The sequence below is a fragment of the Molothrus aeneus genome, chromosome 25 (genome assembly GCF_037042795.1).
Source record: "Molothrus aeneus isolate 106 chromosome 25, BPBGC_Maene_1.0, whole genome shotgun sequence".
Classification (NCBI taxonomy): domain Eukaryota; kingdom Metazoa; phylum Chordata; class Aves; order Passeriformes; family Icteridae; genus Molothrus; species Molothrus aeneus.
The window spans coordinates 5,702,737-5,727,960 of NC_089670.1; the positions used below are offsets into that span (position 1 = coordinate 5,702,737).

At 53.0% G+C, this 25,224-nt stretch overlaps 3 protein-coding genes across 6 annotated transcripts in view; 1 reads left to right on the top strand and 2 right to left on the bottom strand.

The window, feature by feature from the left end:
* TMEM104 (transmembrane protein 104) overlaps nucleotides 1-8,694 on the bottom strand; it is a 44,051-nt gene extending 35,357 nt beyond the window's left edge. For all 4 annotated transcript variants that reach the window (XM_066565766.1, XM_066565765.1, XM_066565769.1 and 1 more), the window contains exons 1-6: nucleotides 8,605-8,694; nucleotides 7,188-7,312; nucleotides 5,268-5,389; nucleotides 3,285-3,366; nucleotides 2,294-2,396; nucleotides 1,823-1,903 (exon numbers count right to left, since the gene is read on the bottom strand). In XM_066565766.1, the coding sequence (XP_066421863.1) occupies nucleotides 1,823-1,903; nucleotides 2,294-2,396; nucleotides 3,285-3,366; nucleotides 5,268-5,389; nucleotides 7,188-7,232 (433 nt within the window). In that variant the 5' untranslated portion in view covers nucleotides 7,233-7,312; nucleotides 8,605-8,694. The remainder of the gene's footprint in view (nucleotides 1-1,822; nucleotides 1,904-2,293; nucleotides 2,397-3,284; nucleotides 3,367-5,267; nucleotides 5,390-7,187; nucleotides 7,313-8,604) is intronic.
* Nucleotides 8,695-9,130: 436 nt separating this feature from the next.
* On the top strand, nucleotides 9,131-12,554 carry NAT9 (N-acetyltransferase 9 (putative)). The gene is made up of 6 exons (XM_066565578.1): nucleotides 9,131-9,457; nucleotides 10,152-10,261; nucleotides 11,242-11,376; nucleotides 11,597-11,656; nucleotides 11,835-11,929; nucleotides 12,017-12,554. The coding sequence occupies exons 1-6, from the start codon at nucleotides 9,381-9,383 to the stop codon at nucleotides 12,161-12,163; spliced, it is 624 nt and encodes a 207-aa protein (XP_066421675.1). The 5' UTR covers nucleotides 9,131-9,380; the 3' UTR covers nucleotides 12,164-12,554.
* A 2,381-nt stretch (nucleotides 12,555-14,935) lies between these two features.
* On the bottom strand, nucleotides 14,936-24,777 carry NHERF1 (NHERF family PDZ scaffold protein 1). The gene is made up of 6 exons (XM_066565642.1): nucleotides 24,343-24,777; nucleotides 18,229-18,390; nucleotides 17,323-17,476; nucleotides 16,742-16,782; nucleotides 16,126-16,224; nucleotides 14,936-15,996 (listed from the first exon to the last, which is right to left on the bottom strand). Exons 1-6 carry the CDS (start codon nucleotides 24,733-24,735, stop codon nucleotides 15,844-15,846), a joined length of 1,002 nt encoding a protein of 333 aa, XP_066421739.1. The 5' UTR covers nucleotides 24,736-24,777; the 3' UTR covers nucleotides 14,936-15,843.
* Between the last annotated feature and the right edge of the window lie 447 nt (nucleotides 24,778-25,224).

Genomic DNA, 25,224 nt, shown 5'->3' on the forward strand with positions numbered 1-25,224 from the left:
CAGAGGGAAATCTTTCACCTGTCTGTCTCTGCAGCCACTGGGGTGTCTCTGAATCAGTGACAGGGATGGAGCCTCACTGCTGAGCTCTGACACAGGGAAAGCAGCAAATGAATTACACCTGCCCCAGGTCCTTTGCTCTGGGTACCTCACCCCCTCTGGAAGTCACAAGTAGGGTCAGGCCATGGCCTGCAGCTGTTCCAGCCACCTTCCTGCAGATGGATTCATCCCCTTGTGATGGGCTGAGCAGACCCTGGGGAGGATCCCTAACACAGAAATCAGATAACTCTGGCTAAAGCAACATTAAGAAGAGGGATTAAGATTTAAGAGTACTAAGCAGTTTATTTCACTTTGCTTGGAAGCTACATCAGTGCTGATGGAGAGAGGACACATATTCCCAGCACCCTCTACTGGCTGAACACCAGAGAGGCCCAGAACCTGCCTGGCTCGTGGGGGTCCTTTCCAGCTCCCCTATGAAGCACTTGCAGAGAAGGGGCCTCCTGAAACTTGATGAGAATGCTCTGACTCCTGTGATGCCCATCCTCCATAGCCCAATCCTCAGCAATACAGCTAAACCCTGTTACATGATTGCTCTCAAAGCACTTCTCAAATATTACTCAGATGAGCATCAGGAGACAGGGATGTGTTCACCATATTTTACACACAGCAAAGCAAACAAGCAAGAAAATTTGCCTCAGGTCATAACAACTCAGTGGTACAGGCAAGACCAGGAACAAGATGTTTCTGACACACATCACTTCTCTGACTAAAAATGTGGCAGCCTAGTCCAAGGTGGATTATTTTGATAGTCCTAAGTGATTCAAATCTACAAAATCCCAGAAGAGGCATGCAGGAAAATTTAAAAGTTTTTTCAATTAACTTTAAAAGCAAAAAATAAAGTTCAAAGAATACTCGCTCCTTAAGCCCAGCTGTCCTTCAGAGGCAACAGCTTTACACTGGTACAACACCGATGTAATGTAGTGGAAAAAACCCAGCCTTCCATTACCTCTTTGCAAGCCAGCGACAAGGGAAAACATCACTTTCCACAAAAAATGGGGCCTGACAGGCTCAAAACTGCACAGCCATGGTGTCTGATGATATTCTGGCTCTGCACAGCATTTCATTGTCCTGCTTTCCAGGTTTCAGAATCTTCATCACTGTGGTTTGCATTTCTATCACATGCAGCAATGGATGGGGCTTTATTAGAGCAGGGTTACAAGACTGTTCCCTGGCATACAAAAGACATTTAAAAGCAAGAAGACAAGGCAGCTGCCTATCACATCCTCAGCAGGGACCTCTTCAGCAGTTTGTGTCCCAGCTCTCTTGATAATTCCCCAGATGCAGACAATTCCTAGAAGCTCCTATCAGAAGTCTCTCTCTTTCAGACTGCTATCTACAAGGCTCAGAGAAGCCTGAATGCTTTATTCGCAAATGCTACAACCAAAATGCAACTGGAAAACACTACAGCTGGGCTCTACAGCTTCAGAAAGTGGAGATCACAGAGGACACATGCAGTTCAGAGGTAGGTGAACTGCAGTCAGAAAAGGCACTTGCCTTTATCAAGGCTGCTCCCATAACCTGCATGTTTTGCTGGTTCCATGCCCAACACAGCAGGTTCTGGCCCACCTGGCCCATAAATACCTTTTGGAAACACCACACAGGAGGATGAATATAGTCCACAGTGAGAAGGAACAGCACATCTAGGTGGAATTATCACAAACTTAAGATGCAAACCCACACTGAGAAGCATGCAAACTTACAGAACAGCTATACACACAACATGCAGGAGGACCCAAAGGGATTTTTGAAAATGTTAATCACTTACCTTTATTGAAGAACATGGAAGCCATCTGGCCCATTTCCACCCTCTCAGTGATTTCAAAGATATTGGCTGAGCCACGTCTCTCTGCAAGTTAAAAAGCAAGAAGTGTTTCAACCAGTCCCTCCAATAAGCCCTAAGGCCAGGTTACCTGGATACTTGGGAACCTCTAGCAGCAGTTTGAAGGACAGTATGTACAACTCCACAGCTGCAGAGTCACTGGGCCAATTACTCTGCCGAAGCTAGTCTAGGGTATTTGGAAAATAAGATGTTCTCATCTTATTGACGTAGAGGGAAAAGATCTCTATCAGGCTGCAGAAGGCAAACTGAATTCTCAATGAGTCTTATCTTACAGGTGCTGAGGACTTTGGGATGAGAGCATGTGGAAGTAAGGGTGAAACGGACAGAGGAGTCCACTGGAACACTGTCTGCAGAGAAGAGGCCTCATACCAGTGCAAGCATGAACTCGGTACTCACGAACTGACAGGATAGGCCGTGTCTCTGCTCGCTCATAGCCATCTTGGAGGAGAACATCACTGTCAGACACTCCAGAGGAAGAATCTTCATCTTCATCATCCTCCTGGATGAAAAGATCACTGCTGAGATATCTGCTACCCACAGTACAGGCTGTGCCACCCCATGTCATGGTTACTTCCAGACACTCAAAAGAAGGTCCCAAACAGGAAGGGAGGACATGCAAGCAAAGGCAATACCAGGGAACCCAGAGGATGCTGTGGAGGGCAGAAGAGGACACTAGCAGAGCAGGCTGAAGTGAGTGACATGTACCAGCCCCAGATCACACACACAGCAACACTGCCCAGCTCATGTAGTGATAAGTGGCACAAGGAAGTTGGAAACTTCAGGAAGATCTGCAGTGTTGCAGAACTGGGAGAAAAAAAATAATCCAAGTATATTTAGCTAGCACAAGCAGATCTAGTTCCTAACTCCATCCCACTAACACCAAGCCAGGGGTCTAAATCAGTGCAAACAACTATGCCTCCCTCTGATCCAGTAAAGCCACAAGTAAGTTTCACAGCAAGGACATAATTCAGAACTGCCCACAACCTGGGATACTGCCCAAGTAACAGCAAGGACATCCCAGCCTGTCCCAGTTAAATGACCTGAGATCAGCAAGGATTTATAGTCCTCAGCACACTCCAAATGGCACCAATATATTGGCTGCCACCTCTCCACATTCACTGAGCAGCGCTTCTGGGCAAGGAGAGCGTGATCAGTAAGAAATGTGAACAGCACAAGAGATTTTTCAAAGCAGGAACAGAAAAGCCTGTCTTTAATGAGCAACCCCACAGGGAACTAACAGCTATATTTTATATGGCAAAGTTAAATACAGTAGAAATTTATTTCCTTAGAGTTAGTAACAAGACAAGGCAAAGATGCAAGGGAATGCCAGAAAAATCCTACGTGATAAAACAACAGGAGGAAAAGGAGAATTAAACTCCACACAAACCTTGCGTTTTTCCATTCTCTTCCATCTCAGCTGGGCATTTGCAGCAGCCATGGCTTCCACCACAAAGGTTGTAGTCATATAGCTACAGAGAGAAGAATTCAATTGATATCATCAGTAATAGTCAAGAACTGTCACTGAACAGAGATGGAGAATAATTCCCATCTATTTGTAGGAGAAAACAAACAAACCAAAACAATCCTTTTGCCAGCTCCCCAAACCCTGTTTTGATAGTGTTTCATCTCAGTTTATTGCTTCCTTCTGCTCTTGAGATTCAGGTGTTCAAGCAGAGCACAATATGCAGTAAAATATAACACACCTTCAGATATAATAAGACACTTTAGATATTTGGAAGGCACATTCCTGGTGTTCCTGTGGGTTGAAGACAGCAAGAGAACTTTGATCTTAGAAAGCAAGTTTCCTTTCTCTTTTTAGAACCTAGGTCAAACCCAGTTCTTCTCTGAAGTTCATGGCAAAGATACTCTGGTCCCTTAAAGAATCTTACACAAATGGCATCAGAAGCAAAGCAGCAACACAAGAAAAAGCACACTGCACATGCAGGCAAATGCTGGAGGCCAGTGGAAAAGCTGTCCAGGGAGACAGGGAGAGCCACTGATGGAATGAATATCATTATCTCAGCTAAAACCAGTCCTGTAATATTAATCAATAAATTTTAAAACCCCCCTCAAATCAATCTTATTTAAGGCTTTAAAGTGGTTTCTCACTGCTTCAGGAACTGGACTTGCCTATTGAGTTCAAGTAAGAGATGAGTTTTGCAAGAATAAAAGGAAGTGCTGAGCCCTGTGTAGCAATTTTTGCCCAGGCTTTTCCTGCACCAAAGGTGCCCAGTGGGCATGAGGAAGTCACAAGTACCAGAACAAAAGCAACAGAGCTCCCAAGGCATGCAGCACTTTGAGCTGTGTCTTCTGAGTTTAATCCACTGCAGTTCTGGTACACAGATTTGGAGGTTTGTGCTCTCCTGCTGACCTTGAAGGATTGTCTGCTGGTGCTGAATTCCATATGCTGAATTTATGCTTTTAAACTAGTGTAGCTAAAAGGAATTGCTCCTAAAGCTCACAGTTACTGGTAACCCCACAGATATAATTTTACCAAGCCTTTGCAGCACCCAGCTTTGAGGTGGGGCAGTCACAAACATTTGACCATTCAGTCTCCCTGCACAGCAGCACAGAACAGATCCCAAAAGCTCTGCCTCCAAATCAAAGGCACATTCAGGCTGGCAGAACTGCTTACTGAAAAGGCTGGCACTTCAAAAGTCCATTTGCACAAATGGCAGGAGGGAATTTTGCTTTATTTTATTTTGAAGCCAATCAAGAAGATGGCAATTGGAGCAGTAACTCTTCAGAAATCAGTGCTGTAACCACAGCCTTCAGCTCCACCTGCTGCTCCAGCAGGGAGGTACCTGGGCAGGGGCTCACAGTGAACCAGCGTGACAAACAGGAGACCATCTCCAGAGTCTTGAGCAGCAAAGGTCTGGAGGAGCTAAGACAGGCCTGGCTATACAGGAATTTGTGTTCCTGACACTCTTTCAGCTGTGAGAGCATTGTCAGAAGCCAAGAGAAAGCTTACACATCTGCAAGTCACAAAGCAAAGACTTGACCCAGTGCCACCTGCCACCTGGTTGGTGTTTGGGGAACTGATCTGTGACAGAAGTGAGCATGGAATGTATCCACAGTGAGGACAGTGTCAAAAAGGTAGTGGGGATAAAGGTCCCAGAAGACTCTGGACTGGAGGAAAAGTCCTTCCCATCAGTCAGGAAATGGGATGTACCAGAGAGTCAGGAAGTGCATCCTTCCAAATCAGACAACACCACTGCAGAAACCAACACTCAAGGAGCAGAGGGACAGAGCACACAGAAAAACAGCAAAAGTCTTTGCACTGTCCTCATCCAGCTGAACCTCCCAATCCCCTAAAGACACACACAGACACAGACATACACACACACACACACACAAACACACATCCTACCTCATAAATCCCAGGAACATCAGGAGGACAAGGCTGATGAGCCACCCTGCCGTGGCAAAGGCCTTGGGCATGGTCAGGGCTCCTGTTCCAACAATGAGGTTGAACATGTACACCAGGCCAACCTGCAACCAGCCACATGATCCAGCATCAGAGTGTGCCAGGAATCATCCAAAACACCCCACATACACCCTGATGTAAATGGAGAGGGCAATCCCTGAGCCAGCAGGGTGGGAACAAGTCCAGGTGAGAAATACCTGGAGGAAGGGACTGAAATCCAAAAAAAACAATGTAGGTGTCAGCACATTTCTGGAAAAACAGCTATTCCCCTGCATTTTTCTAATTATTTTAAATTATTTTTTTCTCTCTACCTTGTAAAGTTATAAAGTCCATGAGATTTGTTTGTTTTCAAATCACTGCCTTCTACCAGAAGGTCTGTGCAGTGGGTTGGGGTCTCTCCTTTTTTTCTGACCCAAACACAAGCAGTTATGGCTATGTACCTTTCAGGACCTTTTATTCTCAGTCAAGCAAGAAATATCAAAAAAGAATTCTAATTCAAAGCCTGCTTGCTATTTTACCAGTAAGAAGCTGAGCATATTGTGAAGAAGGGATTTTACTTCCTGAAGTGAAAGAATTTTATCTTCTCTGGCAATGAGCTTTTTCAGTGTCCAGAGACAAAAGAGAACTCTGCAAGGGGACAAGACCCCTCCAGGCTAAGAATTTAGCTCATTTAAAGATCAAAAACTGCCAAAGTTGTTGTGCTTTAGTGGGGTCTTTTTTTAATATAGGTCAGAGTCCCTCCAGAGAAATACCAGTAAAGAGCTGTGTATGAGCAGACTTTTCTGGGTGTGGAGCAATTAACATCAGGAGAACAATTCCCCAGTGACACTGAGAGAACTTCACTGGCATAAGCACAGCAAATTCATCTTTTGTTGAACATCCCAGAACCATGATTTTCCTTCGGTCAAGCAGAAATGAGAATGGTGCCTGGAATGTTCAGCCAGGTTAGACATCTTCAGGGAAAGAGGAGAGGCTCAGCCTTTGAGATTGCTCTAGGAAACTCATGCAGCACCAGCATAACAATGTAAGAGCAGGTGACACTAATCCTTGAGGGTCCAGACATCCCAGTTACTGTCTTCTCCATTTTCTCAGTTGTGACCTATTTCTGCAGCCTAATATCCACTTCTCCTATACTTAATCATTAACAGGGAGATGAAAGTTTTAAAGCATTTAAAATCCAACACAGATTTCAGGGCCGGTTCTAAATTTATTGAGTTGACTTAAAAAGAAAAAAGTGTTTACAAAGTGGTGTTTTTAAAAGCTGACATTTTGTGAAGACTTGTGGCTATGAAAACCAGTATTTCCAGTAATATAGGAAAGCAGTAATTGGCTCTGCAGTTGCACAGGACACCACATTACAGGGAAGAAACCTCTAAATTACTCACTTCCACTGAAGTGGTATAAAACAAATTACTGCAACAGCTGCAGCTAAGTAAACTTTGAGAAATTCAGGGGAAAATGTTTACATAAAGCAACAAAAGGGAAGAAAGTGGCATAGTTTCAATATCCAAGTCCCCCCCTGTCTATTCCAAAGACAATTTGGGTTGATGAAAACATTAACAAAATGTAAGAAAGTAGGCAGAAGGATGAAGAGCTGGTATGGGACATGAAGCTTTTTGTAGCACTTTTAGATCTATACTTCAAGCACACATCATCCCTTTACCTTATGAAAAATGATCTGTGATGTAAAAAAATCCCCATATAACTACAAACACTAAGCATCTTTAACCACCCTTTGACCCCCATAATCTCTTGAATTGCTGAGGTTATGTCCATGAGGAAGTAGGATTTGCAAGCAAAATGCTGAGGAAAGAGGATTTTGAAAAAAAACTTGTGACCAAACCCACAAGCAGTGGAACTTACATAAGGAGAGTAAAGCTCTCCGGTGTCAGTGATGCCACCTGCCATCCTGGAGAGGGAGGGAAACCCCAGAGCAAAGCCAGAAGGGTGTTTTGGGGAGGGTGTTTTCAACTTCTGTCACCTTTAACCTAGGGAAACATCATAAACTGTGTTATCTTTGCTGGAAAAAGGAAGAACTCACAAGTTAGCTCTGGCACATCAGTTTTCTGGTATTTGAACAGACTTCAGCAGGATCTTGCCCTTCAGACAGACCCCACTCAGCAGCACCACTTGGTTCAATACTCTGTGAGAAGTTTTCATACCTGTTAAACTGGTTTAAAAGCAACCAAAAGGCCCTGCCCTTTCACAGCATGTGATGACCAAACTTCATCTTCTCCAAACAGCCAGAGGGGCTGTTCCAGACAACTGAAACCTCAAGAGGAAAAATTACTACCTTGAGGATGATCTCAAACTGCTGCTTCTCATGCAGCAACTACTCCTTGCAAACATGTGCCTCCCACAAATCAAAAAACCAACCTAAAGCCTCTCCTCCTAAATTCAAGTACAGAAATAAGTAGACAAATTAAAATATTTGACCTATTAAAGACACACCAAGATGCTTTTCATGCACCAACATTTCCAAAGCAGAAGTATCTGGGAAGCTTTACATTGTCTCTAAAAAACTAGACGTGTATGGAGGAACTGAAGCCTTCTGGAAGGTTTCAGTGTCAATAATTAGCCATAATTGCATTAAGGGCTTCACATTTCTACATGTGCTCCTACTCAGCCACACCAGCTGGGACAAACCATCAGCACAAGCTGAGCTCCACTACAAAACCCAGTTATAAGCTTGTACACCTACGCTGAATGCCAGGAACGAATCAGGCAGCATAACTCACTGAGGTCATAACTGGACCAGCCTCAGAAGGAGAGATCAAACACCACCTTTTACAACAAACTCAAAACACTGAAGCCAAGCTTGGTAAAAACAGAGCCAGCAGAAAGACAACGGACGCTCCGGGACGCGGCCGGGGCCAGCGTGTCCCTGTGCAGGTCCCCAGCCTAGGCGGGGGAAACCGACACCAGGAGCCCCGAGGGCACCAGAGCCCCCCGAGGGCACCAGAGCCCTCCGGCCCTCCCCTGGCCTATACCACAGACGGAACACTGCTCGCACCCCCTGCCCTCTCCGGGGGAACTCCCCTCGCCCCACAGAGCGCCGACAACCCCGGCAGCCCTCCTCACCCCAGGGCGGTCTCCCCAGGCCGGGGTCCCTCCGCTCACGGTGCACACCCCGCCCCACAGCAGGACCCTCCCCAGGCCTGTCCCCGCCCGTCCAGCCCCTTCCCAGTCCTCGTCCCACGCTGTCCCCACACAGGGCCGCTCCAAAGCTCCTGTGAGGGCCGCGTCCCGCCCGGGGCCCGCGGGACCCCCAGCCCCTCACCAGCGCCAGCAGCTCGTGCCGGCGGCCCCGCCCCCGGCCGCGCGGGGGCACTCACGGCGCACGCGCTGGCCGAGAGCGGGGACCTTCCGCGCACGTGACAGGGACGCGGGGCGGGGTGAAGGAGGCGATCATGATTGGGTGAGGGTAGGGACGGGGCATGGGAGGGGAAGGGGCGGGGCCCCAAGGGGCGCGATCACGAGTGGGCGCGGCCTAGAAGGGGGCGTGACACGGAAATTGAGTGGGGCAGAAAGGGGCGCGGCCGTATCAGGAAGGGGCGAGTCCAGGAGAGGCAGGGGCGGGGCGGGGATGGCAGGGGCGGGGACAGGGGGAAGACACCGACCGATGATTAGGCCACAGGAGGAGCGGGGCCGAGGGAGAGGCGGGGCCTCGCGGGAACATGGGCGGGGGATTGGGGGTGGAGTCGTGGAGAGGCGGGGCGGGGACGTGGCACGAAAGGGGCGGGGTCGCACGGAGCCGAGCGATGACGCCACACATGTCGTAGCAGGACGGCCCCGGGTCTGTGCGCATGCGTGGAAGGCCGTAGGGCGGGCACTCGTGAGCTCCCCGGTGCCGGTTCCCATCGGTCCCGGGTCCCCGTCGGGATGTCGGAGCAGGGATTCGGCCCTGTTAATGCGGCCGTATTGGTGAGACCTGGGAGATCCGCACTGTGAGAGCCGCCTCTCGCTCGCGAAAGGCGCCAGGCCGCGTTGCCCTATCCCTTGGCCTTGCCGGAGACACGGAGCGGAGTGCGGTGTCTCCCCCTCAGTGCAGAGGCCATGAAGATTAATCAGGACACGGTGCTGCGGGGCAAGAAGGTGACGCTGGTGCCCTACACCGCTGCACACGTGCCCCGGTACGTGCCCGTGCCCTCCTCGGACGCTCCTGCAGGGTCCCATTCCAGTTCTCCCTTTGCAGACAGTGCTGGGGTCAGGACAGGTGGCTGCCAGCCGCAGGGCCCGCTTCCCCGGGGAGTCAGTCAGCGAGGTGCCCTCAGTGCCCTGGGATGGCAGCTCCATCCCTGTCACCGCTGAGCTCTGTGCCAGCTCTGCTGTCAGGGAGAGCATCTGTGCCACTGGGAGATCCCCGGCTCTGAAGGAACACGGCAGTTCTTCCGTTCATTCAGGCCTTTCCCTGGTGACGGTGGAAGAGCAAAGCTTCAGCGTGTAAAGCCAGGTGGATGGTTGATGAATTAGGCATGCCAACCATTTGTAAAGTAAATCAGCACAAAGATACCAGCATTAGTGTTTTCTCAGTGTCCAGGAGGTGCTGTGTCAGTGTTGCTCAGGATGAAATGGACCAGAACTCCAAAACATCAGGTGTGCATTGAGCACTCCAGACAAAGCCACAGGACAGGCAAACTTCCTAAATTTCCAGAGGGCATTGTGTTCCATAAAGGACAGAGGCTTGTAGATACATTTTAAGTTGCCACAAAAGCTGGGCTGGTGTTTCCAGACCTGCTTGTGATGGGCTGACCCCTAGAGTCCTGGGAGGGATCCTCCTGAGGTGCTGCAGCTGGGGCAGTGATGTGGGGCTGGGTCCATTGCCAGGTACCACGAGTGGATGCAGTCGGAGGAGCTGCAGCGACTGACAGCCTCGGAGCCCCTGAGCCTGGAGCAGGAGTACGAAATGCAGCGCAGCTGGCGGGATGATGCTGACAGTGAGCATCTGGAATGCTTTCTGATGGAGGGTGGGAGTGGTGAGCAGGTCCTTTCCATTCTGGGAAGAACTCTCAGTGAGCTGTGAGTGCCCTGTGAGTGAGTTCCCGTAAGCCAGAGGGGATGTGACACTTTCTACAACAGTAGCTTGAACAGGTTTTCTCATTACAGCTGGTATATATTCAGGGAAGTGGAGAATATCCACTTCCTCGAGCTGTTTGTGTCTTTTTTATGCAGTTTTCCAGAGACTGTAGTGATTCATTTCACACAGCATTTTGTGCTGAGCTAAAAATCATTAAGCATCACTCCTGCACAGCCAACACTCCCCAGGTCTGATTGTTGCAAAAAGGTAGAAGGATATACAAAAGGTAGAAGGAAATACAACAAAGGTTGTATTTCTCCTTGATAAATTGTATGATTTTATGATCTCCTGGTTGAGGTGTGTTGACTGAATTGGTTCCTTGACTCTCCTACAGGTAATGAATCACTGCCCATAAAAGCCTGGTAGAAATTTAGTGAGCTGAAAAATACTGAAGCTGGCAAAGGGCTCAGTCTGGAGCATTTATCTTAGGTGGCATAAAAAAACCTTACTCAAAGCGGCAATAATGTGGACCAGGTGAATCACTCAGTCTCAGCCTCTTGTGCACCAAAACAATTCTTTGCCCCAACTTGCTGCTGAGTAAGACAAGGCAAGGAGACCTCAGACATGGGAAGAAAGTTTTCACACTTCTTCCACAGGCTGTCTCTAGTCTTGGTGTCTGTGTCACCCTCACAAAAGGTTTTTCCAAATATTTCTTTCCTTTCTGCAGGTGGGAACAGGCACACCTGGTGTGGGAAGCCAAATTATTAACCCTTCCTTGCTGTTAACATGTGGAAACTATTATTCCTCTGTCCATTACGCACCTTTAATTTCATTCTTTGGTCATTTATGAATAATTATCAGCACACTCTGAAGATGCTGCCACACTCTTGTTTTCCCCAGAGTGCACCTTCATCGTGCTGGACTCAGAGCGCTGGCCTGGGCAGGTGGAGGAGAACTCCATGGTTGGGGATGTGAATCTCTTCCTCACCAACACCGAGGACCCGACTGTGGGCGAGATCGAAATCATGATTGCAGGTCAAGTTCTGCTTCACAGCTTGGGGCTCTGTCACTGTGGCTGCGTGCTGCAGAGAGGTGTTGATGTTCCTGCGTCAGATTTTTATTCTCATGCTTTACCATGGCTGTTCAGCCCTGATCAGCCCATGGCGTGTCCAGGTCACAGCCTCTTCTGAGAAGTGCCTGGTGTGGCTGGTGTGTCTTGCCCAACTGGATGCTGACTCTGTGCTGTCTCTTTCAGAGCCCAGCTGCCGTGGCAGAGGGTTTGGCAAGGAGGCAACTCTGCTGATGATGGTCTATGGTGAGGGTGGCTCAGTGCACAGGAACAGGAGTGTGGGGGGCTGAGGTCTCGGAACACATAATTCCCAGTGATACAGGCAGGGTAGCAAGGGATGCATCTGCCCCACAGGACAGGAGTCCTGTGCTTTTACAGATGTGGCATGTAATAGAAGTGCCTCTCTCTCTGATTTCTCCTGCAGGAGTGAGAAAACTGGGGATCACCAAGTTTGAGGCTAAGATTGGTCAGGAAAATGAAGCCAGTATCTGCATGTTCAAAAAGCTTCACTTTAAGGAGGTGCAGTAACAGCCCATCTCCCCAGAGAATGTGAGCAGCATTTGCCATGTGGCTGGGGTTGAGCTGCTTTCTCTGTGTGTGCTGCAGGTTGCTGTGAACAGCATTTTCCAGGAGGTGACGCTGAGGCTGGATGTCAGTGACCAGGAGAGACAGTGGCTCCTGGAGCAGACAGACCACGTGGAGGAGAAGAGTTATGCTGAGCTGAAGCAGCCAGCTGGGGTGCTGGACACCTGACAGACACCTCCAGACACCAGCTGCGTTTCCAGGGAGAAGTTGGACCTTGTTGCAAGGTCTGGGTGTGGAGGACACCAGAGAGCCAACACTGGAACTGTCCTGTCTCCTTCAGCTGTTTTGTCATCTTGTCACCTTTGCACTTTGCTCCACCAGTCAGGATTACTACCTGAAATTTGGACCTGGAGAACAGCCACTAACTCACAGGTTTAGCTAGGAATGACTCTAACTTTGATTTGCTGTTCCAGCAGAGCCTAAAATCACCAGCAGTTGATTCCTGGACAAGCAGAAACTTCTCCCACTGCTCTTAAATCAGGATTCATCAGCGAGGAGGTTTCATATACTGGCAGCTCATTCTTTTTTATTCTTGAATAAAAAATAAAAAAATCACAAAGATCTGAGGTGCCTGAGCACTATGTGTGGCTAAGCTGCTTTCTTTGACAGCTCAAAAAGTGGCTTAGAAGTTGTAAAGGATAGCAGAGACTCTTTAAACCCAGTTTCCTGAGGTGTGGTAGGTTGCAGGGGGCACTGCTGCGTCCTGGCAGGGAGAAACTCAGATGTGGGTGAGCACAAACAAAGGGCAAGTTAATATGATGGAAATTGTTGATACTGGCTGATCAAGGCTAGAGCTGAGCCCCACCACTATGAGGGGGCTGAGAGCTGCAGGAGGCTTCTGAGACAAAACCCCTTCAGCTTCAGGGCTGTGCTCCAGGTCTGAAAACCTCAGGCCAGCAGTGATGTTTCACTTCATTTTCCTTGGTTGCTTTGATGAAAGTAAGGAGAACACACTGAAAGGAGACAGCTCCCTTCTTCCACCAGCTCAGGACTCGCTCTGCTGAGCCTGGAGGGTCCATTTGCTGCTCTCTACCAAGATAAAGATGAATGTGGGGGAAATATCTCTTACTGGGGGGCAGATATATTTAGGGCAGGAGTTATCCAGCCTCTGTTGCAGTAGATCTGAGATCCATGGATGAAAAAGAGGCACTTGCCTGACTCCCACTGGACAAACTTCCCTGTGCAGTTACTCAGCCTGACCTGTCCTGCCCTACACACTGTCCACAGCAGGGAAGCTGCTAAGAGGAGAGAACAGAAGGTAAGAAGGATAACTGATGTTCCTGTGTGTTTTCATACTGTAACAGCAGTTCTAGTCCTAGACCACAAATTATCTGTTTCAGTGATAGAAGATCAGGTAATAACTTTCAGATTTGCCGAGGGATGTTTTGGAGATTGGCAGTCTGTGGAATTTTTATTGTTGCTGTGCCTGTGTTTTTAGGGCCTCGGGGCTTTAGTTTTCCAATTTTAGCTAATTTAAATACATTATTCCTGTGACTAATATTAAAGCCAAGTATGGGAACAGTGTATCGTGGCATTTTAAACAAGTATTTAGTGTGGATTTAGTTGTAGTGAAAGCTTTGTGTGGTAATAAAGTGAAGAGCTGCTCTACTTCCTGCTGGGATTACCATGACAAGGGCTACTAATCCTCCTGCCCCTCAGATTTGCAGAACCTGCTGGGTGAACTGCTGGCTCTGGTGCTCCTTCCGTGAAGTGTCTCTCTGCCAGAGGAGCAAGGAAACTGGCAGGAGAGATGTAGCTGGGCTGGGATTTGCTCCCCTAAAACCCGACCAATGTGGGAAAAATAATTTCTTTTAACCTCTGCTGCCAGGGGGAAGAGGCAGGGTGATCTCCTGTTGCAGCTCCTGTGCCCAGCTGGTTGCTCTGGAGCCAGTGAGGGCCCTGCTTGGCATCCCCGGGCTCCGCAGGCGGCTGGGAACAGCCTTTCCCTGGCAACCCTCAACGAAGTTGGGTATGTCCCGGAGCTCTGCCCACCCCAAAGGCTGGGGAGAAGAGTCCTGGCAGGGCTCAAACAGGGCTCCCACAGGGAACCAGTGCCCAGCTGCTCTGACGAGGCCAAGAGGCAAAAGATGCTGCTGGGACCCACTGGGTGCCCCTGCTCCTGCCCTGCTCCCTGTGGCATCCATCCCAGGTTGGGGTGTCCTGCTGCCGCAATGGGATGAGGATGGGAAAACAGGGCTCACCTTCCCTCAGAGGACACGTCTTTGGAGGATGAGACAAGCTGGAATGGGCTCCCCCAGCTTCCAGGAGGAAGTGACGGCCTGCACATCTCCAGGAATCTGGTGGCACTTTGTCACCTAGGTGTTACTTGAGGTGCAAAGATCTGTGACCATTTGTGTGCTCACGTGGAAAAGCTTCTTTGCAGATTTGGAGCACAAAACAAGAGTGTGCAGAAGGGGAGGAAGCAAAGATACCAGACAGAGGCCAGGCACAGCCCTGCCTTGTCCTACTGTGCCACCAGTCTGGCCCCACTGAGCCACCCAAGGCTACATCCATTCATTCAGAGGGACAAGCACCCCTCCCCTCACTGATCCCCCTGCCTTCCCTCAACCCAGGTACAACCCAGACTCATCCCAAAAGCCCCTGTAGGGGCTGGGGGCACATTTGGGCTGCCCGAAACAAAGCTACTGCCCTCCAGCCTGGCCAGCAGACCCAGATTAGAGCTTTGCATCACCCCCCTCCCCCACCCTGCCCCCCTCACTCCCCAGGGGATTAAAGCTCATTAATCACCCCGAGGCATTAACCCCCACTGGGACCAGCCAGTGCCTCCTCAACCCCCTCAACCTGTCCCCATCACGTGCTGAGAGGTACCAAACCAGGCTCAGTGTCCCCCAGTTACCCATTTTTCCCCCAAGCCCCAGAGGGCCACAGCAAGCCCTCTGCACCCCCTAGGCTCTGGAAGGATTTAGCCTTAAACCAGACTTGTGAAGTCAGAAAGGTTTATTCCAGTAAACAGAATTTCTCTTGAGCTCAACAGTACAACAACACCTGATTGCAGCATATGGAAACAAAACATCCACAGGAAGAATTTCCACAAAATACAGGTAAAAAAAAATAGATGTGATTGGAAAAACACTCATTTCAGAAAAAAAAAAAACCAAAAAGTCTGTGAGAAGCTTTTAAATTAAACAGTGTTGGATTCAAACCCTGATTGGCTCTGTCTCCAGCAGTGTGCAGGAGCAAAGGAGACTATTATTGCTTGCTGTGCTGGCTCCAGACACCCTCTCCTCTCCCAAAATTTGCCCCAGGGCAGGGTGCTGGGCACCCCACAGTGCTGGGCACCCATGCCCCTCCTTGCAGCTGAAGAGGCAAAGGGACAGGGTCATTGTGGACGGAGCTTGCCAGGCCAGGGTCAAATACCCTGGCTGTGGTCAGTGGCTGGGCAGGTGGGGTTTGGGAGAAGACACTAAAAGCCTCAGGTTTTACAGCTAAAGGGTAATTTTGGGTGGGAAATCTCAAATGGAGATGAGGTTTGGGGTGGAGGAAGAAACAGGGAACAGTGGGGACCAGGAGTGTTGGGCATCAGGCCACCCTAAACCCTTGATCCCTCCCAAACCCCTGCTTGTGCTTACCAGGGTGTGCAGGGCTTCAAGGCAGGGCTGGAGGAGCACCCTGGGGATGAGCTTTCGGGAGGGGGGACCCCCAGCACTCCTGGGCCAGAACCCCTCTGCAGGGATGCTCACTGGCCACCAAAGCCCAGCACTTGGGTAAGGGTGGTAGGGAGCAGCTCCACATCTCTACCATGAGCTCATGGCAGGGAGGAGAGGAGTGCAGGAGAGGTGGGTAAGGGGCTGGGGGGGCTAGAAGACACCCACCCTGCCTCAGGGCCTTCACAGGTTGCTGAATAGTTCATTTTTCTTGCTCCAGTCCATCTGGGGTGCCCTCTTGCTGGTGCGCTTCTGGTGCGCCCGCTCCTTGGCCACAGCCAGCGGGATGTCAAGGTCCAGGAGGGAGCCAGATGCGGAGTGGCGTTTGTCACCCTCCTGTGTGAGAGGTTGGGGCTGAGAGGGGGTGTCAGCCCCACGGTGTGTCCCCTGGGCAGCCCCATGGTGGGGGCTCAGCCCAGATCCTGCTTCCCAGGCACCGCCTCCCCCCAGCACTCCCAGCCCTACCTGGCTGTGGCTCTCCCTGGAGCAGGGGGACACGGCCGGCGCCGCGGGGCTGGGGGGGCTCTCGGACACTGACTGCGACCGCGGCTCTGCCCCGTTTTCCTGAGGGGAGCAGGGAGGCAGTGTGAGCTCCAGCCCTGGGGCTTGACAACAGCCTCCAGAGCTGCAAGTCCCACCCAGGGGGCCATGAAATCCGTCCTTCCTGCACGTAATCCCCTGCAAGCCCCAGGCACATAAATACCTCTAGCGCTGCCCATCAGGGCGGGGAAGGATTAAACCCCGGCCTGACTGCCCTGGCTTTAGCAGGAGGAGGAGGAGGAGGGTGGCTGCAGGGCTGGGTGCTACTTTCCTACTGCAGCACAAGGGCTCCCAGCCCTGGAGTATCAGAAGGCAAAAGAGAGCAGGAAAACAGCCACTTCCATGAAACTCAGCACCACAAGCATCCCCCTTCCTGAAGGACACCAGTTCCCTTCCCAGTGGCACCAGCTCTTGTGTGGCAGGCTGAGGCCACTGCGGTATCTGGTGGCAACCCCCACCCATGGGCAGAGGGAACATGAACAGGAGGGTCTCTGACTGGAGATGGGCACACATGGAATTAAAATCAAGACAAGGCTCTTACCTTCCCTATATCACCATTGGCTACTGGTTCTGGCAAGGGACCTGTGGGATAAGGACACAGGCAGTGAGGATGTGTTTGCTCTGTCCCCTTACCAGTGGAGGGCAAGCCAAGGCTGTACATGGCCAATGCTCACACAACACTGCCCAGGGTCTGGCCAGGTCCTGAATTTTTTAACCACCCACTGCAGCCAGCCCCATGGCACAGGGGAATGGTGCCATGCTGCCAGACACATCCCCATGATGGCAGCCATGATGTGGAGCCCAGTGAGACCCCTTCCCCATCCTCCTGGGGACCACTGTGACAGCAGAGGAGAGCAAAGGGCAGCTGATGCCTGTTTGCTCCCCAAGCCATAAACCCTGCCAAAGTGCAACCCAGGGCCATAAACCTGCCCACGTCAGCCCCACCAGCCCTGCATGGGGCCCCTGGCTAAGCAGGGAGACGCCAAAGCCAGGTGATTCTGCTTGGCCCCAAGGTGATAAGGCCACCTCCCAGGGCTCAGCACCCTTAGGTTTGGTGAGAAGGTGACACAGAGCCACCAGAGGTGGCACGAACCCCTCCCAGCAGCACAGTCCCCAACCCACCTGTCAGGTGCTGCTCTGAGGGCACCACCTTGCACTTCTTGAAGAACTCATCTGTGAGGACGTCCACCACCAGCAGCCTGGTCTCGTCACCACTCGCCTTGATGGCTGCCACCACGTCACTGTGCTGCTTGCCCTCCATGCACACACCATTCACCTGCAGGTACCACATCACCATTGGAGCTGGGGCACATCCATCCCGCAGAGGCACCAGGCAGGGGTCAGGTACCAGCCTTGGTACCAGTCATAATCCCAGCACAGCCACTCCATAGCCCCCACAGGCATTCATGGCCTCGCAGAGATTAGCAGTGAAGCCAGAAAAACCTCATTAAAAGCAGATTTTCCTCTGAGTAATTGGCATGGGGTTGAATGGGCAAAGCTGGCAGGGAACTCCCAGCAGCACATGGAGCCGGGGCTGGCTCAAAACCTTTGTGTCAAGTGATGGTCTCCAGAAACCCCACAAGCTTCACCCCAGAAGAGGCAGCAGTCCCAACACCCTGGTGAGCAGCAGGGCTGGGGCTCAGCTGGTCCTTGCTCTCATGGATCATCATCCCACACGGCACAAACCTGAGCTCATCTCCACCCTGGTCACACCTGACAGCAGGACTTGCAACCATCGTGTACCTTGTCCCAGCCTGTGCCACCCCAGGAGATCCCCAGGAACAGTGCTACTGCTAATTAACCCCCAGACAGCTAATTAATGCTCAGTCCCAGCCCTCCACAGTGCTGCACCCGTGGGTGGGGACCGGCAGGCTGGTGCAGGTTGGGCGGCTGTGCCGTGAGTCACCAGCAGCACCAGGGACACTGTGTGCCTTCCTGGCCAAGGGCAGCTGTGTCCCAGGCACCAGAATGTGAGAGAGTGCCAAGCTTTCAGAGAGCCCCCTCTGACCTCCCCTGAGCCCAGCACACCTCTATGATGCGATCCTGGGGGGCCAGCCCTGCTGCCTCAGCCGGCGAGCCGGGGTCGACGGCGCGCACGTACTGCCCTGGGCGACTCTTGTCACTGTGCAGGTTGAAGCCGTAGCCATCAGGGCCCTTCTTCATGTGGCACAGCCGAGGTCTTAGCTCCTCCTGCAATGGGAACAATCTCTGGGTGAACTGCTCCCGGACCCCCCAACAACCAAGGACAGCACCAGGAACCCCAGAGAGCTGCTGGAGCACCAGAGACACCATCCTCAGGTGGCCACCTGTGGGCACTGACACCTCAAGATAGGATGCAGGGTGCCAAACACTCTATGGTCCTGGGCTCTAATTAATTAATTAGGTTCAGGGCACACTAATTGCAGTGAAACATTGAAGAAACTTGTTATTATGTGTGTATTCCCAGACCACGCTCTTCCTTTTGGGATCAGGACTGCAATTGCCATGAAGGTGGAGGAGGAAACACAGCCCAGGTGGCTGGGAAGCAACCCCACTCCACCCCATCCCACTCGGGAAGCTTTGGCTACTGGAGAGGTGCTGGCACAGGTCCCCTGCATCACACTCCTGCCAACTGCCCCTCCCCATGGCAAACCAGCCATGGGCTCAGGGAGATGCCCCCCCCAGAGCACCCCACAGCCATTGTCAGCAGGGAAAGGGCACACAGGGCTTGGGCAGGCAGCTGGAACCCAGATGGAGCAGCTGTAATGCTGAGGCACCTCCATGCCCCAGCATGACCTTCCAGAATTGCAAAACAGAAACCAGCTCCACTGGGGCAGTGTGACTGGGACGTTCACCTCTCCAGAAGGCAACACCCAGCTCATCTGCACCTGATTTCACCTTGACCTGTGGATCCACCAGTACCTGGAGCCAGGCAACCCTGCTGGGGCAGCCACAGCCACTGACTTGGCCCCCTTGGTGCCCTCTAAGCTCCCCACATGGTGAGCAGCAGGAAGAAGCAGGAGCTTCCCCAGGAGCCTGGCACACAGGAACTGCCTTTACTCACCCAGCAGGGAGTGGGATGTCCAGGAAGCATCAGAGGAACCAGGTGACATAAACCAGACACCTGCAGGTCACACTGTCAGAACTGCTCTGACCCTAGCACCCAATACCACTTTTACAATTTATATATAAAATGGTTTGATCCCACCTTGACCACCAGAACCTGGGCTTTGGTTGGGCTCTCCCAGCAGCCAAGGCTCACTCAAACTGCTGGAATATTCCTCACCAAGGGGGTGTATTTAATCTTTCATCTGAGATAATTTTTTCTCTGTGGGTACCCATAGCATCACTGAGGACAGGCACTGCAGGAATTTGCCCTCCCACACCTGCACCAGGGTGCTCTTTACCCCCTGTACTCTTGCATCTTGCCATGAAATCACCTTTGCCCACAGCAGGGAAAACCTGGGTCCTGGGGTGCTGACACCCCATATCTGACACACTGGTGTGGCACAGGGTCCCACACGGGCTGGGATGACACATTTACAATTGCTAAGCCCAGCGCTGCAATAAAGCCCTGATAAAGCCCCATCCTCTTGCGCAACACCTTCCTTCATGGTCAAGGCCGGCCACCACCCCAGCACCACCTGACAACGCCCTGGGAAGGGAGGTGCAGGCAGCACCCAGCACATCTGCCAGGAGTGAAGGTGATCCCGAGATGCCTCAGCCCTGGCATGCAGGACTTGGTCTCCACGTGTGTCAGCTGCACATGCCCCATGCAACAGCCCAGCTGTGGATTCCCTGGCTGGGTGGAGCATTGTGACCCCCTCGACTTCGCCCCTTCTGCCCTCCCGTCCCCACACCGTGTCCAGGTGGCAGCAGGTTCACGGGGTGTGACAGCAGAAATCCCAAGCAATGGTGGGAACAGACAATACCCAAAATAACGACAAAAGGCAGGAGCTGCTGGATGAAGGTAGCACCTCCCCGGATTCCTGCCCTGGCTCAAACCTGAGCAAGGGTTCAGGCTCTGGAGCACCCATGCTGCTGGTGCCCTTGGCAGCACTGTGGGGCTGCTCCACGCCGATAGCTCAGGACAAAGCCAGAGGGAGCACCCAGCAAGCGGGGCTGGCAGCGCTCCCGGGTGAGGAGGAGGAGGAGGGAGGGCTCTGCTCCCACCCATACCAACAAAGCCCTGGCAGCCTGGGCTCCCTGAGATGCTGGTGCCATGATTTTTTGGGGGGATGGGAAGTCCTGCAGGGTGCACAGATGTCTCAGGACACAGGGACAGGTCATGGCAGTGAGGGAGGCACTGATCCTGCAAAGGCAGCTGGCCAGAGCAGCAGCACTGGCTGCAAGGGCAGCCTGGCCAAGCCATGACCCGGCCCCCCAGCAGCCTCCCACCAGCAGCTGGCAGCTCCTCCAGCCCAGCATGCCAGGCTGCCTGACCCTCCCCAAGTCACAAAAACCCTGCAGGCAGCCACCATTCTGCCATCCAGAGAGGAAAACAAATGCATCTGATCGTCCAGCAGCCGTATCCTGCCCATCCATGGGGTGAGCACCCCATGGCAGTGCATCCTTTCAGCCCCAAAGTCCCCTTTAGGCTGAACAACATGAGGCAAGAGGGTTTGGGGCCAACAACCCAAGAATACCCGTGGCTATGGAGCTGGGAGCTGGGCAGTGGAAATGCCCCTAATTTCTCTAAGCTGCTGCATCCTGTCCTGCAAGGCCAGCAGCTCTCCTGCCATGCTGGGATTAGCTGGCAGAGCCTTGTTACAAGCAATTACAACCTCAGTCAGGGAGGGCAGTGGGGGGAGCTGGAATCAGCCCCTGCAGAAGCATCCCATGCCACCCCTCTCTCTCCTCTACACCCAGGGAAGGCAGAGAGGTCTCTGTCTGTAGAGATGCCCGCTTGGGATGAGCACTTCAGGAGCATTGCACTGCCGCTCCTACCCTGAAACAGGATTTGGGGCACACCCAGATGCTTCTCCTCCCGCAGCACCTTCAGCCACCTGGCAGGACCAGCAATCCCAGGATTGTGGGGACCTCAGCTGCACAGCATGTCAGGACTCACACCCCATTTCCCAGGCACTCAATAGCAATTTCAGGACAGCTTTTGAAGCCTCAAGTCCCAGGAAATTCCCTGCAGCCCTACAAGCAGCATCAAGCCTGCTGGCGGCAGCAACCTTCCCAGTTACTCAAAGAGAAACACAAGAGCTCTGAGGATGCCTGAGCCAGCAAATTCACACGGGTCCCAAAATCTGGCTCACACATTCGAGCTTCATACAAAGGGGATGCAAAGCAGCCTCCTTTGCAGCATCCCTGTCACGTCCTGTTTGACTGGAGCTGCTTTTCATGCAGCTGCCTTGAGAGGAAATTTAATTCATTTCCTAATTAAACTCCAGCTACCCCAGTGCAACGCTCACAATGCTGGGGGATCTGCTCCCTGTTACACTCTGAAACCCAGCCCTGGGAGGCTCTCCCAGGTTTTACAAGAAGGGATGAGCCTTGCTGGCAGGAAGGGCTCTAATTTAACACTAAATTTGCAAGAGGGAAGCCTGAGGCTGGTAGCAAATGCCTTGCCCTGGTACCAGAGCACTGTGCTGGCAGCACCTGGTGCTGCCTTGGGAACACTCTGCAGCTTGTATGAAACTTTCTCAAGACACTCCCGAGCAGCTGAAGCCTCCGGAAATAAAGACGGAGGCAGGCAAACTGTCACAGCTCTTGGTGGGGGACACCCCCACAGCACAGGGCCCCAGGAAGTGGGGCTGACCTGAGGGGTGTGAAACTGTCACCACACTGGCTCAGCACCGCAGACAGGAATGCATGGACCAGCTTCCCAGGGAGGCTCAGAACCTCCACCACAGCATCAGGGGGATTTGCACACTCAAGGTTTGATAGGAATGAAAAAGGAGCCCATGACGAGTCTCCTACATCTGCCTGAGGGATCCGTAGGGGTATCTGAGATCCCTGGCAGTACCAATGATGCAGGACCCAGTACAGTTTGGGGAGAGAATGGATTCTGCTGGAAGGTGGGAGACATTAAACATTGCTCACCACAAGCAGCTCTCCCAGCTCCTGAGCGTCTCCAGGCTTGTTAAACAAATAAAGGCAAGTCCAGCCCAATAAAGCAAACAGAACTCTGACACGTGCAAATCTCCTGCTTCCTCTGTGATCCCAGGAAATCCTACCAACCCACAGTGATGGGATGGGGCTGCAGGGGGATGGAGCAGCCAGCACTGGTTGCCTGCCAGTGGCCAGAAACAGGCTACCAGTGTGTTCCTGCCTCACTGGAGAGAAATCCCTTTCTGCCTGCTCCGGCTTGGCTCAGCATCCCACCCTGCTTGGTGGGTGCCTGGCCTGGGCGATGTCTCCAAACCCACTTTTCCACTGGGCCCTGCCCCCAGCCGCAAGATTTCCTGCTGCTACCTGTTGAGAAACCGTCTGGGGCCTTGTGGCAATGTCACCCCACATCACCTGCTTCCTGATCTAGTGAGGAGAGAAACCGCTACCAGAGAAACCGTCAGTAGTAACCGTGCATGGGCTGTGCTCTGAGCCTGCTCCCCAAAACTGTGGGGAATCTTCAGCCAAGACTGTCCCCCAAAGCCCATGAGGTATCTCCAGCTGGGGCTGTCTCCCAAAATCCTGTGGGGCCTCTGCAGCTTCCTAAGCTCTTTCTATCACTCCAACCAACACAGAGAGCAGGCAGCAGACCCACAGCATGAGAGGGCTCCATCCTCTTTGGGGACTGCACCTCCTTAGCCCCCAAGCTGGGCAGGGGACTCACCTGAGCTGCATTAAGAACATCCCTTTTATTTTTCCCAGCCCATGGAGAGGTCTGGGAGCAGAAAGCAGAGCAGACTCTGGCTAGCCCCGAGGGAGTGCTGGCACTGTGACATACGGGAGAGCAGGCACGTTCTCTCTGCATGGGGCAGCTCCAGGGCCCAGCGCGGGGCCACACGTGAGGGACCTGGGATCATACAGGGGACAGCGAGCAAGACAGCACGGGGATAAAACATTGCTGTTCCCACCCAAATAAGCCCATCAAGGAGGTGCTGGAGTGATGTTTTAGCCAGGCAGTGATGAGAGCTATGCCTGCAGTGGATCAGCCCAACGAGGGGAACAAGCACAGGCTAAAGTCCAACAGGAGATACAGCTCAAAACCACCTAATCCTCAGCAAAACCCTATGTTGATAGCAGCTCAGCGAGGCACCAAGGTCTTCTTGGGGCTCAGCATCAACACTGGGAAGGCTCCACTACACCAACCTCTCTGGGAACAGGTCATAAGATTTCCCCAGAAGGTTCCTCACAGTGGGAGCTCAAAAGGCTGCTGCCCAGGGAGCCATCCACATGTCTGTTGTAACAACAAACACGTCTTTGCTGGGTAAATAAAAAAGCAGTATTCTCTCCCAGAGCCCCGAGCGTTTCTTAGGAACCGCTTGGGGCATGAAAGGTCAGCTGTTTCTCAATTCCTCACCTTTCTACATCACTTTGTTTGTGCAACTGCTCACTCCCACGCGTGCTTAAGGCCAACATTCCTGAGTTAGGAAGCGTCTGTGGGGACTGCCAGGATCAAGCCCCCAGCCCGGGAAGAGCTCTGCTATCTCCACTCCACAGCAGAGACTGAACACACTCAAAGCAGGAGTGACTACTACCAATACCAGCAGCCTCAGCCCCGGAAAACCTCTGCCACGGGTTTTTTGTTGTATTTTGGGGGGGGGGGGGGGGTATTGACGGCCCCCCTCAGCCCAGTTCTGGGCTCAGCTGCACGTCAAAGCTCCCCCTGTTGCTTTTCTCACCCCGTTTTACCGGCCCCGCAGCACAGGACAACGGGTTCAGTGGTGGGTCCAACCAGCCCGGTGCGCCCGCCTACCCCCGCCCGTCACTGACACGGCTGGGAGACAGGACCATTTAGAGAAAAAAACCCATTTAAAATAAAAAAGGCAAAGCAGCCGGGCGCGGCAGGACCCGGGGCTTCTGGGGAGCCGCGTTTAAAGCAAAGTAAAAAAAGAAAGAATCGAGACCGAAACCACACAAACCGCCCAGGGCAGCCGCGGCTCCCGCTCGCTCGTTTGGAAGGCGACCGCGGCCGGTCGCAAGCCCTCCTCCTCGGACAACACCCTCTGCCCCGAAAACTTCCGAGCCCCAGTCTCCCGGCCGCTCATTTACCCGCTGGTCGCCACCACCGGGCTCCCGCGCCGCGGGCTCCGCTGGCGCCGGAGCCGCCTGCCCGCCGACCACCGGCGGCTCGGCACCCGCCCCGCCCTGCTTCGGCAGCTGATCCTCGGCCATCGAGTCTACGACGAGGAGGCTGACGGTGCCGGCGGCGGCGCGGATCCGCTCCACCACCTGCTGATGGCTCTCCCGCTCCACGTTCTCGCCGTCCACCTCCAGCAGCCGGTCCCCAGCGCGCAGCCCCGACCGCTCGGCCGGCGAGCCCGCCTCCACCAGACGGATGAACTGGCCCGGCTTGCCCTTCTCGCCGTGCAGGTGGAAGCCGTACCCATCCGGGCCGCGCTCCAGGCGGCACAGCCGGGCGGCGGGGCCCGCGCCGCTGCTCATGGCGGGGGAAGCGGCGGAGCAGCAGCGGGCCAGTCCCGCCACCCGCACTCAGCGCACTGCGCGGCAACGGGCCCGCGGTACAGATTATATAGGGGGCGGGGCGCGGGGCCGGCGGCCGCCAATCGGAGCGCGGGATGAGACGATGCCCGCCAAATAAGGACAGTAATTGGGCGTGGTTATGCAAAATTTAGAGGTGCGGTTATGCAAATGTAGCATGCCGAGTATGCAAATGTGCTCTCGCCCCGGTGGGGCGCTCTGGGCGCGGCGCCGCGGGGTGGCGGTGCCTGCAGCGGGACCAGACCGCTCCCGCTGGGGTCCGACCCTTCCACTCCCCCGCAGCCACCTCCGCCTGCCCTTGGTGCCACCCGAGCCCACCGCGGCAACTCCCCATTCTTGCTGAACTTCCCCCCATCGGGAATCGGCTCTGCCACCGTCCTGGAGACAGCCCCGACGGTGGTCGGAGATTGGCGGGACGCTCCCAGCTGTTCC